We start from the raw sequence: 13,932 nt of genomic DNA, 5'->3' as shown, positions 1-13,932 counted from the left end.
ATTTATCCAGTAAAGCTTGTGTTAGAAAGATTCAGACTTGATATTGATTATAAGTGTGATTTTTTGGGACTTTTTTGGGACCCATCTATTCTTCCAGTGTGTGTGTGTGTGTGTGTGTGTGTGTGTATGTATATATATATACAAGAATGTTCTGGACTGATGTAGCCAACTTTCTAAAAAAAGAGACAACATGAATATTGAAATAGATATGTTTGATGTAATGCTATATTTTAGTAAAGATAAGATTGGAAATAACATGCTGTATATCATACAGCTAGTTATTATTTTTGGAAAATTCCATATCCATAAGAAAAAATGGTCAGGAACTAAGCCAAATTTCCGACACGTTATTAATGAATTTAAACAATATAGCACCGTTTGATTTAATCTTAAAAACAAAAAAGCTATTAAGACCTTCAAATCACTAGGTGAATTTAATACGCTGCATATAACAGAAACTCGGGCATTGTAAAATGTAATATTATTTTTTTTGTTTTCTATTGTAACCGGTTATTTTCTTGCCCGGTGCGGGATTCGATACGGGGTATTCTGCACCACAAGGCGACATCACTAACCGCTCGGCTAAAGGGTCGGACCCGTTAGTCTTATTAGCAGTTTACACTATTGTCATTGTCTTTGTAAAACGTGTTCATTAATGAAAAAAAAAGTGTACGTTGATTGGTCAACCGGCAACCGTCATTTTTAAAAACGTTAGCCGTGTACATAACTGCCCTTTAACGGTCGCCTTTAAAACGGGAACAAAACACGGTAAAATGGACCGACAATCAAGTCCGGGCTTTACTGAGCTTATATCAACCGGACAGTCTAGATTCGCACGTCTCCTTTCCATCTCCGTCATTATTATGAAGCCCCACGACACACAACAAACACACGGCTCCGACCCGATCACGGCGTCCGCCATCTTGTTGTATGTCGCGCAGGATGACGTAAACGTTTCTTCTTCTTTCAGCTTGTTCCGTTTCTCAGGAGTCGCCACAGCGGATTTTACAGGGTCCATCGGTACCTTGTAAGGGCACAGCACCAATGGCGGCCTTTGTTAACCCGGGCCTCGACCGATCCGGTATGGTCTTGTTAATCCGCATAATGATTTGGCAAGGTTTTTTTTTTTTACGTCGGATGCCCTTCCCGACACAACCACTAACCCTATGGACGGGGTTATGACGTAAACGTTTCTATTCATACATATTTTCGTACATACTTTACGTTGACTTACTGAATCACTTACGTCATTTCAGCGTCCCTGGCGCCGCGAATGCGAACAGAAAAGAAGCCCTTGAAGGTTCGCGGTTCCTCTCAACAAGTCTCCAGAACCGTCTTGTTTCCCGCGAAAACGAAGTCTCGATTTACGGCACAGAGGAAGTCCGTCAAGCATTGCGCAACCAAACGCGGAGCGCATGCGCAAGGTTGACTCAGCTCGGGGAGCGACAGAGAACAGCGTTGCTAGAAGAGCTCTGCTGTGACTATTTTGTCACTGCAATATAAACAACACACACACATTTCGGAATAATAAAAAAAATTCACAATACTGTACTAAATGGTCCCTATTGTTATTATTATTATCTGGGTAGACCCAGAACTCGCTAGAGGGAGTACATGTCCAATCTGACCTGGGAACGCCTTGGGATCCCCCAGGAGCAGCTAGAGGGCATTGCTGTCTGGAGTGCCCTACTTCGCTTGCTGCCACCACGACCCGACCCCGGAGACCCCCGATGATGAGATGAGATTATTATTATTGCTATTGGCCATACTAAATTGTCCCTAGGTGTGAATGTGTGTGTGTTGGCCCTGTGATGGACTGGCGGCCTGTCCACAGTGTCTCCCTGCCTGCCGCCCAATGACTGCTGGAATAGGCCCCAGCATCCCCGCGACCCTGAGCAGGATAAGCAGTTTGGATAATGGGGGGGGGGGGATATCACAGACTTTATTACACAATAAACACAGCTTGAATACATCTCCTTTGTGAACTTTTTCAAATATGCAAAACTTTTTTTCAATATTTGAACCATCATGACATGAACAAAAAACATCCAACATATTTTCTTCAAAGAATTACAAGAATTTATAAAAATCTTGTAAAACATTTGCAGCATTGGAACTTGAAGTTTCCACTTGGGACAGTGTGTTTCATAAATCAGACCAAACCAGATGCAATACATACAGTGCTGACTGGGTGTCACTGGTACAGGATGAAGTCTTTGAGAGAGTGAGGAAGGATAAGTGACGAGGCTCTATGGAGGCGACTCCGTCCCAAACTGCGACGTATAGAAAACCGGCAGAGCTGAGTCAGAGAACAGGGCCCTGGAAACAGAAATAAACAAAAGCGTTATCAACCTATCATATTACATCACTTTCTGAACAATGACTGATTCAAGCTCTGGTGTCTGAAATGAATGTGTGTCTTCATCTGGAACAACACACCTCTTTTCTGCAGTGCAGCTTTCATCGCGCTGTTTGGTGCCGCCAGCTCCAGTGGGGTCTTCCCCTCCTCATTCCTACAACTCCCATCAGCCCCATAGTCCATCAGAAGCTCCGCTATGTTGATTTGACCTCCCCGGACTGCTGCGTGTAGAGGGCTGTCTTGCCCACATCCTGCCTGCACGTCTGCTCCTGTACGTACAGCCAGCCAAACACCTCTTACACTATCGAGCCCCTCACTTACACCCATTCACTATCACGTGAAGAGTGCCTATATAACCATACACAAGCCAGAGGAAGGTGAAATGATATCCTGTAATATGTCATTTCTCATTCTCTCGAGTCTTGATCTGGTCGTGTTTCTTAGAGCCACAATCTGCAGGAACTTATGGTGTACTTAAATTGTATTCTTGATCCACGAAGTTTTCCTTGTTTAAAACAGTCGCATTTGTGGGTTGAAATTGAGTGCATCCTAGTTTGATTGACTAGTTTTGGCTATATGTATTAACCTACACTTCCAGTTTCTTTTTTTAAGATTCCTCTTCATCTTATTCTTTATATCTTACTTAATGTCTATGTAAGCCTTATGCACTTTGAATTTCCTTTGTGTATGAAATGAGCTATACAAATAAACTTGCCTTCTACACATTATTGGTTTAAAGATAATGTTGATAGGTGCATGTAGGGAGGGTAATCAAAAGAGAGCAGCAACCAATGGTTTGTGAAGCAAGGATTTCTGACAAGATTAAACTTGGAAATTGTGACTCTACAGCTCACTTTGAGTTAAAGCAGATATTTGCATGGACTAAAAGAGGTTACAAAGGCTCTCATTCATACCTGAGTGTAGCAGCATCTTCACGCAGTCTATCTTCTGAGCCAGACAGGCAGCGTACAGGGGCGTCCCCAACACTGGCAGCTGCACCTCTGTATGAGCTCCATAGGACTGTAGTACTTCCAGACACTCTGCATGTCCTGAAGGAGGGAAAAAACAAAAACGCACATACTCAGTCTCTGTAGTGCGTTGTATGTACCTGTGTCTACAACTCAACCTCCAATCCAGCCATCCTCACACACCTCTCTTCGCGGCCTCGTGGACAGGTGATGCCAGGTGTTGTGTGGTGTGGACGGTAGGCCAGCGCTGCAGAATTAGCCGGACACAAGCCGCACTCCCGCTGCTGCAGGCGTTGAAAAGAGGTGTGGCGCCGTCTGTTGATACTGCCCTCACCTGTGAGGGGAAGGTGGACCATTAGCATGGGTGCAGCCATGACTCCCCCCCCCCCACCCACACACACATATCACATGGCCAGTGACTCCTGTGACTAGTGGTATTCAAGGCTTTCTGGTTTATAGCAGTTATCTCTTATCCATTGTTTCTCCTCTCATTTCCCAACATGTCGCTCATACGTATCTCGAAAGCTGGAATCTCTTTCGGTCGAGAAAAGGCAGCGTCTCTCTTACATTTGCACCGTTGTCCAGAAGAAACTTTGCACAGGCATGATGGCCGCCGAGGCATGCCTCGTGGAGAGGAGAGATTCTGTCCATGGTCAACATGTCCACATGGAAGCCCTGTAGGGAGAGACAATGGAGGACATAATGGTATCATAACAAGCTTTATAAGGTCATGTCATGTCTGTATCATATTTTATTGTGAACAACAATGTATATGTTTGTGTGCTTTGTTTTGTGTATGACGGAGAGTATAAATGTAGGGGTCATCTACAGTCATTTACTGTGTCCATACGTCTCTCAATGTGGGACGGTAAAAGCCCTCTGAGACTGTAAATGTGATTTAGGGCTTTGCAGATAAACTCGATTTGACTGTGATGTACTTATAAGGTCTCTAAAAGGAGAAATATAGATCAACTTTACCTGTGCGACGAGGGTCCTCAGGTTGAGCAGTCTGCCGTGGAAAGCTGCATCATGGAGGGGCGTCCTGTCTGACCAGGACTCTGGAAAGCACAAAGACCAAAAAAAGGGCCCAGAAGATAAAGAATCTTCCTCTCTTCCCATGTTAAGGTTGAGATGTCTCGTTTTTAAAACATCCCCCCTGACTTCTGAGTCACCTCAACCCCAACCAAACACTCAATTATGTCAAACAAGGCAAAAAAAAATAAATAATGGGCTGAAAAAAAACTGCAGCTGTTTTCTGCCACTGCAGCAACCAGTCCCAGATCTAGTTCCAATTTATAAAACGACTTCCCAGAACGGGTTGTTCCGGTCTTGCAGCTAATAACAACAAAGGTCCAGGACTTTGCCACTTGATGCAAGTTAGCGAATATCTCAGAGCTACACAGAAGTATCTCAATTTCTTAAAATTCTCCCCAAACCACGATGGCAATGGTATGTAGCCACATGTATGTGTTTTTATTCCCAAATCTATTTACTTTTTACACAACACTACAAGAAGAAAAAGCTTACCAGCCATTAGTGAGTTGCACGCCAGCCCGCCATAGATGTGGAAGGGTCTCCGCCAAGGCTGTGAATGCAGGACGACCTCTCCCTGAACATCGGCCATGTTAAAAAGACAAGAAGAAAGGAGATTTATCCACAGCTTTGCAGCACCTCAGCCCTCTTGAAGATACACAAACATGGGCTTGGTATTCCTTCTCTTCTTATCAGGCCCACCGGCCGCCTCCCCCGCATCACCCCCTCCTGCTCTGGTACCAGTTCTTGGAGGCGCCGTATGACAATAGATGTGAGAATGGGGCCCTTACAACTTGAAATGAGACGCTTGCATGAATGCATGGGAACAGCACACTGCACAGCTGGTTTGAACTCTCTCATTCAGCTCAGATGAAAAGGTAAGATAAGGTAATATATAACCCCCCCAAAAAAGAAAACCCATTTAATTCTGTGTGGTTACCATCGCCTTACGAGAAAACAATCTTTCCAACAATTAAATCTGAGTCATAAAATGTCTGGAATATTTTCACTTTGCCACGTTAAAACATTCAAAAGGGAGAAATAAACACAATCTTTAACTCTGCAAATGGGTCAACTTTCACAGGGCTTATTTTCACATCCTCACATTCAAAGTGTTTGAGAGGGTTCGAGGAGGGGCTCCAGCGGTGAAAATGTTCAACCTTCAACGATGACGATGCATAAACAGCGTCTCGGTCTCGGCCTTCACAAGTCACGCATCCCAATTCCAGTTGGCCTCCGTGGTCGCCCATATGTTGTGTCTGGCTCCTCTGCATTCCTCACAGCGAACTGTTTGTGAGAAAGACAAAGTACATTTCCAAGGTGATCTATTGGCTACTCCTCCCTCTGACCTCGTATCGACAACGACCGTAACAAAAGCTCGCACAAAATGTCACGCGTGCCTTTTCAATTCAGTGATCCAAATGGAGTGACGAGAACACAGAAAACACCCCAGGATACCGCTTTATTTTCGAGTCTGCTTTATTCTTTTGATGACTGCAGGGTTATCTGGTCATCCAGTTAGACACCCCACCCCCCTCATCCCTTTATGTGAAAAATGAGCATCTCAAAAGATTAAAAAAAAACATTAAAAAATGTTGCATACAAAGCTAATATCATACAAAAAGGAAGCAGAGGAAATCATTAGAAGTGGTATGAAGCTCCAAAAGAACAGGGAACTTCACCGACAAATCCATCGTCCTACATAAGATACACATCAAACCGTTTATGGAAAAGAAGCGTGAGAAGGATGTAACACTTCTGTCTCTGATAAGATGATCTACTCATTTCCCAACGTATGAGTCAGCGTAAAACCCACAGACCTTTAATCTCTCTTCTTAAGTGTAATAAATATAACCCATATTTGAAATAACATTAAAAAAGATACTGAAGGATTAATGGATACCTTATCTTGTTCAATTTATCAGTAGTTTCTATTCACTTCATATCCTTTATCAAGTGCTTTAACCCCAAGGTCAGTCAAGTCCCCTTTGACAGGTACACGTAAACATCATTGACTTTAACAGTAGCAAATTCTGCATTGGTTCAGAATCTGCAGTGAATCACGACAAGTGTTAAGCCTTTTTATGGCAGCAAAAATTAAATCCCAAGCCGGAATCATCTAGAGCATTGTCTAAATATCCAGCGAAGCAGAGGTCGGGATTCTTCAGTGCTGAATTTCTGATTCTGCTGGTGGACTCGTGGCACATTTAGAATGGCCTTCTTTCTTCTTCATTCCCTGCCGCCACAGTCCGCGTGGACCCGTGGCATCCACAGCAACGTCCATGACCTGATCTGGGAACAGCCACTGTAGCAGAAGCAGGAAGAGGAAGTCTAGAACGGCTACAAATGCAAAGATGGAGCCGGCGACCGGGCCACAGTGAGTCCTCAGCCTGAGCAAGCGCCGGTCCAGGGGAAGCACCTCCTCGCCGGCCACCCTGTCATAGACCTGAGAGAGTCACAGAGACATTCATTACAGCGAGCAAACAGCTGACGAGTCTTCATTTCATACTGGGTCACAGTGTTAGCTGTGGCTCAGTATGAAATGACCAAATAAGCAACAATCATCCATCCAAGGTCATCTGTGTGAAGCTTCTTTTCAAGAGGCTTTGGTCCTAAAGTATCCTGGCTTGCTAGAGAATGTAATCTTTGCCACAAAATGAGATAATTACAGGTTCTTAACTTAATTTAAACCAGCGAGATGCACTTTGATTTCTGAGCCCAATGCCAAAAATGACATACCCAAAACAAAATGGCTATAGCTCTTGAACACTTTTAAATATATTTGCATAATCATGGCGTCTCCAGAAAGTAACCCTTGGTCGTTTGCCCCCGAAGTGTCAGATTTAATCTACAGTATTACTGAAATGGAGTTGCAGAAGGTCAAAACACAGTATAAATTGAATCTTCTCTTCACCTGCAACAGAAATCACTATATGAGTGAACATAATTTCCTTAGGTTTTTATCTGTTTAACCAATGACTCAATAGTGCTGATGCAATAAGTCTTACCAACTGCCTCTTCAAATTTGATTACATGGCACCAAAATATTAGCATTTTACATTGTTTTAACTATGGATATGCATAGGTGGATCTCCAAAATGCTCATTTGGAGTCTCCAAAGGGTCACTATGGGCCAAATGATACTATGGACTTTTGTACTATACAAGACAACATAATTTTGTACGTTTCATCGAGCTGTTTGAGAGTGTCAAATTTATAATCGCAGGTTTATTTTGCCTGTTTGGTCCCACGGATTGATACCTTTGTTCCACAAAGCTAACACTTATCACAATAGGGCATTTTGAAGAAAGTGAAATCAAACTTAAAAGTCATCAGTTATACACCTACGGTAGGTTGCAGATGTATGGAGTAAGAAGGGAGGCCAGACTCTGGCTCTGGTTACGTCCCACTCGAGAGAACAATTGAACAATGCCCCATTTCTTTAATAATACTGAAATCACTGATCAAACCTGCCTTTTCAGTTCTCTCTGCCACATTTCTCCAAGTGTAGAGGCTTTGCACACGGGTGTGAACTGAGGCAGGAGAGGCGACGCATCCCGAGCGTTGTCTGGCGATGACCGTCTCCAGACCCGCACACAAAGACCGTACAGTGGGCTCACAGAGGGTAATCAAGTCCTCTGGCAAAACCTCTGGAATCCCCCCTACACGGGTGCTAACCACCTAAATGTAAGAGAAAAGTGGAAAACATGATGCGCAAGTCCATCTGTAAACACACAATCTTTGACAACAAGGGTAAAATCTCACGCAGCAACAAGTACAGGTACTGTGGAAGGAGGATCAGGATTCACTGGTCTGGTCTGGTTGATTTGTTACCGTAACTTGTCACTGACTAGACTGGATGACCTCATGATACTTCATACATCGGTAGTCACATGTCACGTTGTGTTATGAATTAAGAGCAAACCTGCAGCCCGCAGCTGGCTCCCTCCACTATGGCCATGCAGAAAGCTTCTGTGAGGGAGGTGTTGAGGAAGATGTGACCCTGCACCAGAACTCCACGCACGTCTTTGTGCTCCAGAGCGCCCAGGAGACGCACCCTGTGGTCACCCAATTGGGCACATCAGTTCACATCCCATGCAACCTTTATCTATAATCAGTTTAAGGCTCAGCGTTTTTGGTTTTTTATTTTTCAAAGCCACCCAGCATGCCGAATTTCGCCACAAGAGGACACTGTTACATAACCTCACATGAACAGGAACAACTTTTGGATCTGTGGAAACATGCTCCTTCTAAAAAATCTGGGTATTTTTCGGTGAAAATCGGTAAAAACCGAAAACGCTGAGCCTTGAATATGTTAAATGCAAAACAAATAAAATAAAAAATCTGAGCGAAACATTAAAAGCAAACATCACCTGTCATGTAGCTGGTATTTCTCTCTCACTTCCTCCAGCACGATTCTCTTTGGCCCCTCACCACCAATCAGGAAATGCAGATCAGGATGTTTGAGGCACAGCTCTGGGATTATTCCACCAAGAAGGTCAATTCCTTCAAGTAGGAATAATGATATTAAAGTTGATGACGTCAACAACAATAAGGACAACACAGACATGGACAACACAACAACAATAGTAATAATGAATGAACTGAGCAGCCGCTTTCACCGTTAAAATGGGAATTAAGTGATCTGCTGATCCCAGTAGGTAAATCCTGTTTGCTTGTGATCTTCCACAGAGCTGTCACAGTGTCAGGTGTACAACAACACCCCTGTAATGGGTAAGGATCTAGTTCCTTTGCTCAAGGGCACTTTAGCACAGCAGTCAACTTTTTTGCAGCCCAACTCTCTGAATCACAATTACAGCCAATTACAGACAGGGCCCTATGAAATCTGTTATATTTTTACCAAATTCCACTTTCTCGGTTTTATTTTTAACACAGATTTTTTAAACTTATTTTTATTGTAAGAAGGTTTGCGTAATCGACTACAACAATCGTGGGCTCGGTGGTGCAGTGCTTGCACTGCTTCCTCACAGCAAGAAGGTCCTGGGTTCGATTCCACCTGGCAGGGTTAGCACTGGGGGCGTTGGCATGCTCTCCCCAAGCCTGTCGGTGTGCAGTGGCTGTGTGTACTTTGCATGTGCTCAGGCAGGTTATCTCTAGACTAGGGGCTTTTGCCCCTGGAGGAAGGACAGCAGGATGGCAAAAATGCAGAGGAAACATTTCTACATCCACCACGTCCTGCATGCGAATGTGTTGTAGTGTATAGATGTAAGATGAATAAAGTCTCTCTTCTTCTTCTCTTTTTAATAAAAACAAAAGCAACATGGTCATGTTTCTTTGTTTTCGGTGACAGTGAGCTTTTCTAAGTTTTTTCTTGATCTCATACAACAAGCACATATGAACTTGCTGACACATGCACACTGATGTGCACGCTCATGTGAATAAAGACACAGAAGCATGACAGGGTTTCTGTGAGGGAGAGCGTCGGATGGTTTTAGGACTAAATACTTTAAAGAGAGACTGGCATGCCCTTTCTGAATACATTTTTTAACATTGGGAGTTTGAATCATAACTGAAAAAAGGTGTGGTTTTATGAATTCAAAGCTATTGGCTACTGTCTTGCTGGGTGGGGTGGGGCTCGGTACCGCTCGTCACTTGTTATTTACAAAAAATGTCGGATAGCGAGAGCAAGAGGGAGATCCTCCACGAGTTTTACAGTTTCGAGGAGGAGGATTCGGTGATACAAATAACTGTTAGATAGATAGATGATCGATATTTAGATAAATAGATAGATAGATAGATAGATATACAGATAGATAGCAATACGTCATAGCAAGATCGATAATAAAGTCTCAGCAAAATAGCAAAAACTCGAGCCAAGTAGCTAGCAGGAGGGGGTGAAACAATGACTTCTCCGTGGTTTTATAGCATCTTGCTACGGACACACCCTATATGCAAATTGACTGGTGTCTACATATCCACCGGCACAATTTGTCATTGGACACCATCTACAGTCAATCACAGATCTCTCTCGAGTGGCCGCAGACGCGCTGTTTTGGCCACTGAATTTCTCTGTGGTCACATTCCAATTCGGAACATAGCCTATCAATAGGAATTTTCAGATTTTGATGTCAGTATCACTTTAAATTCCTAATATGTTCACAAATCTTTTAATAATCTCCCCCAAATCTTCAAATTCTGCACACTTCTTTGTGTTTATAACTGAAATCCATTTTGATTTTATTCATTCCATGATTGTGCATCAGATCACTCTTCCAGAATAGATAGGTATGTAATAGTGCCGAGTGGGAAAAACATGTGGTGACAGATTTAAAAATAAAACGCTCAGTGAAATCACTTAATGACTAGTTAGTGATAACAAACAATGCAACAAAAAAAAAAAAGTTTACCGCGACAGCAAACGTCACCACAAAGCAGCACTCCCATCACCAACTGAGTGCCACAGAGCCAAGAGTCTCCTGAGAGGAAGATGTTTAGCAACACAAGGGCTTGAATGGGAGTCCTCAAACTGATGGACAGTCTCCCTGTTCGCACCCATCTCCCCATAACAGCAATGTCATATCAACAGCTTCTGCTCACCTTTGCGGTAGACGAGTCGGCTGACCACAACAATAGTGATCCTGTCGTCTTGGCGCTGCGAGGGGTCAGGAGTAAAGTCTGTGGGGTCAACAGCGTTGGGAATGACGGACACGATCTCTGGGTTGAGTGCCGCGCGGAGCACCGTGTTCTCCTTACTGGTATACGACACACACACAATGTGATTGGTGTCGCACAGGGACACTGTCAGAAGCTTATTGGTCAGCACCGAGCTCACGTCCGCAAAGCCAAAGAGTGAGTGGTCAGTGAACACCTGTAAATGATAACCCTCCTTAGTTTCATTCCTTTTTTTAAAAATCAATTGTTTTAGTCCAGATTTAGTAGGAGGGGAAAAAACCCATTCAAATAAGCATCTTAAAGAGCTCTTTGCAGATACACACCGTGTTAAGGCCCATGGTCTTGGCGTGGAACAGGGCATCATGAGCCATGGCGGAAAAGGAGCTATGTGCATGCACCACAGTGATGCGTTCTCTGACGAACACACAACGCAGTAATGGCAGACTGTGGAAACAGGTGGTGGCTGTTGACTGGTTGTACATCACCTGCAGGGGGAGGTAGTAGACCTTCAGTCCATTGGTCAGGTACCGGACCCCCTTCCTCCTGCCATAGGTGTGGGTGGCAATCACCACCTTGTGTCCCTTTTCAATTAGACACTGGGATAGCTGGTAAATGTGGCTTTCCACTCCACCCATATTGGGATAGAAGAAGTCAGACACCATGCATATGTTGTGTTTCCTGCCAGAGACCTTGGACGCAGCTGTGGGTACCTCAGAAGCCATTTTGGACGAGGAATAATGGACAGCTGTCCCCCTCCTTCGCTGGGCCATTGTAGGGTACTCCCTTGGGTGTATGGGTCACTCATGTGGCAACTAAGTCGACACCTAGAGCAGAATACAACAATGTCTAATCAAGTCAATTCAATGGGACATGGCTATCAATCCCTCCCCCCTTTTTTTTAAACCTGTGCTGTCGGCAGACTTGGCATACCACACAGGGAATTTGTATGCCAATGTGTCCTAGACAGATTTAATATGCAAGTGGAGTTCACGTTATCCGTGTGCAAAGACAATCTTTATTAATTATCAAGAATGCCAGAGTTCAGGGTTTTTGTTATACATTTATAGCCACCACTGGTCCCCCTGTTCAGCACGTTTGATCAGCTAAGCAACCAATCATGCAATGTGACCGCCCACCCAGCGGGCAGGTGGAGGGGATACACCCAACCCAGGCCACCTGATGGCAAACTCCCCCAGGACAAACACAGGGAAGTATTTAACTCACAATGTCATTACCTTGAGGTAGCTGGTCAATGCAGATGCAAACTAAGCAGAAAACCGATGCGTAATAACCAATACTTCAAATTGCTTTCTTTTACAACCCAGCACATTGCCAACAAAGTACATCTAAAGCCTGCACTGACTGTTTTTGTACATGTATCTTGTTCTTGCACTTTGATTTCTCCAACTATTTTTACAAGTACTTCTATTTCCCACTTATGTGTTAAGCCAGCAAAAAAAGTATTTCATTATCAGAACAAGTGTAAACTTAGTTGAATGACAAGACAAGGCATTAATTTTACCTTAACTAGCTACCATGATAAGTCACTGGTGTGCTTTCCTTCAAGAAAGGCCTAAAATGTTCCTCTTCCAGGCCTACCTTAACCCTTAAATGGTCCCTACAGCAAGAGCCATAAACTTTGCAGATAATGAATCATCCAATACTACTGTTGGTGTTGGCTATTGTCCTGACTAACTTATACACTACTACTAATGATGTCTACTGCTGTGTCCTCTTTATATCTGAACTGGGTATTTTATGCTCTTATGACAATGACATGTCTGTTACTGACATGTGACAATCTACGTCTGCTTTACACCTTGGTTCTCATATTCACCACCTCTTGATGAAAATACCCGACACGACAGGCAGGCTTTGCCATGATATAATTACTCTTGATAATATATTACTACCACCGCTACGATTACAAATCTACTTGTACAACTGTATATAGTAATACTAAGTTATGATAACTATTCAGCAAATGTACTACTGATACTACTTTATATAGTTCTACTGTAAAAGCGCAATATAAAACGCAACTTGATTGATTGATTGATTGATTGATTGACTATATCATGAGTACTACTTAGCAAATGTACAACTACAATAGTACTATCATCGTTACTACTTAGCAAATGTCAAACAACTACCATTTTACAAGGCACTAAAATACCCTTATTACTATGTAGCAAATGTACTTCTACTTCATATAGTACCACTATGACTACTATTTAGCAGTAGTACTGCTACTAGTACTTCATATAGTACTAATATATGATTATTATTTTTCGCTTTACGATGCCAGTTAAGTTTGGATAAAAGCGTCTGCCAAATGAGTACATGTAAATAAGAAATGTGCTACCAGACGTCACCCACACAGCTAAATTTTAGCAGCCTCTTTTTATAATCAGACAATCAAATAATTCGATCCAAATTAGGACCCAATGGGTTTACCGTCTCCAAAAAGTCCAACTCTGCTCAGCCCGGGGAAATGAATAGCGCAAACATTTAGATCTGCTAACTGTTAGCCAGTTAGCGACCGGTGTGAATTACTTCCGGGTACTGACGTCATCGCCAGTGAACCCTCCCCCCTCGGACAAAACTTTGGTTCCGCCTTAAAAAAAACCCGTTGGTTCCGCCTAACACAAACTCTGGCACTGTAAAATGTAATCTTTTTTTGTTTACTTTTGTCTCCTTTTTATTTTTGTTTTCTATTGTCTATGTCTTTGTAGCGTTGTATATGAAAATGTGTTCAATAAAGAATGGAAAAAAAAATGCTGGTTCCACCTGCTGTCTGAAGAGCGATGCATTGACATATAGTAACCCACTTACACGTGCTAATTTGGCAGACGATTTTATACAAAGCGATGCTGTAATAATACATTTGCTACATGTGTCATATCATAATTGTATTGTGTGACGTAGTAGTAGTAGTAC

The 13,932-nt window shown here is 43.0% G+C and overlaps 2 protein-coding genes across 2 annotated transcripts; both read right to left on the bottom strand.

Annotated features, from left to right (window-relative positions):
* Nucleotides 1-2,104: 2,104 nt before the first annotated feature.
* Nucleotides 2,105-5,672, bottom strand: asb11 (ankyrin repeat and SOCS box containing 11). Its single transcript, XM_056289859.1, has 9 exons — nucleotides 5,641-5,672; nucleotides 5,465-5,519; nucleotides 4,855-4,936; nucleotides 4,306-4,385; nucleotides 3,895-4,002; nucleotides 3,511-3,661; nucleotides 3,274-3,408; nucleotides 2,440-2,628; nucleotides 2,105-2,319 (listed from the first exon to the last, which is right to left on the bottom strand). Exons 1-9 carry the CDS (start codon nucleotides 5,670-5,672, stop codon nucleotides 2,195-2,197), a joined length of 957 nt encoding a protein of 318 aa, XP_056145834.1. The 3' UTR covers nucleotides 2,105-2,194.
* A 249-nt stretch (nucleotides 5,673-5,921) lies between these two features.
* On the bottom strand, nucleotides 5,922-11,762 carry piga (phosphatidylinositol glycan anchor biosynthesis, class A). Its single transcript, XM_056289855.1, has 6 exons — nucleotides 11,316-11,762; nucleotides 10,918-11,188; nucleotides 8,733-8,865; nucleotides 8,285-8,417; nucleotides 7,834-8,040; nucleotides 5,922-6,805 (listed from the first exon to the last, which is right to left on the bottom strand). The coding sequence occupies exons 1-6, from the start codon at nucleotides 11,760-11,762 to the stop codon at nucleotides 6,524-6,526; spliced, it is 1,473 nt and encodes a 490-aa protein (XP_056145830.1). The 3' UTR covers nucleotides 5,922-6,523.
* Between the last annotated feature and the right edge of the window lie 2,170 nt (nucleotides 11,763-13,932).

This window comes from Lampris incognitus, chromosome 11, assembly GCF_029633865.1.
Source record: "Lampris incognitus isolate fLamInc1 chromosome 11, fLamInc1.hap2, whole genome shotgun sequence".
Taxonomy (NCBI): domain Eukaryota; kingdom Metazoa; phylum Chordata; class Actinopteri; order Lampriformes; family Lampridae; genus Lampris; species Lampris incognitus.
Note: the sequence above shows the minus strand (reverse complement) of the source record. Positions and strands in the feature narration are given on the sequence as shown.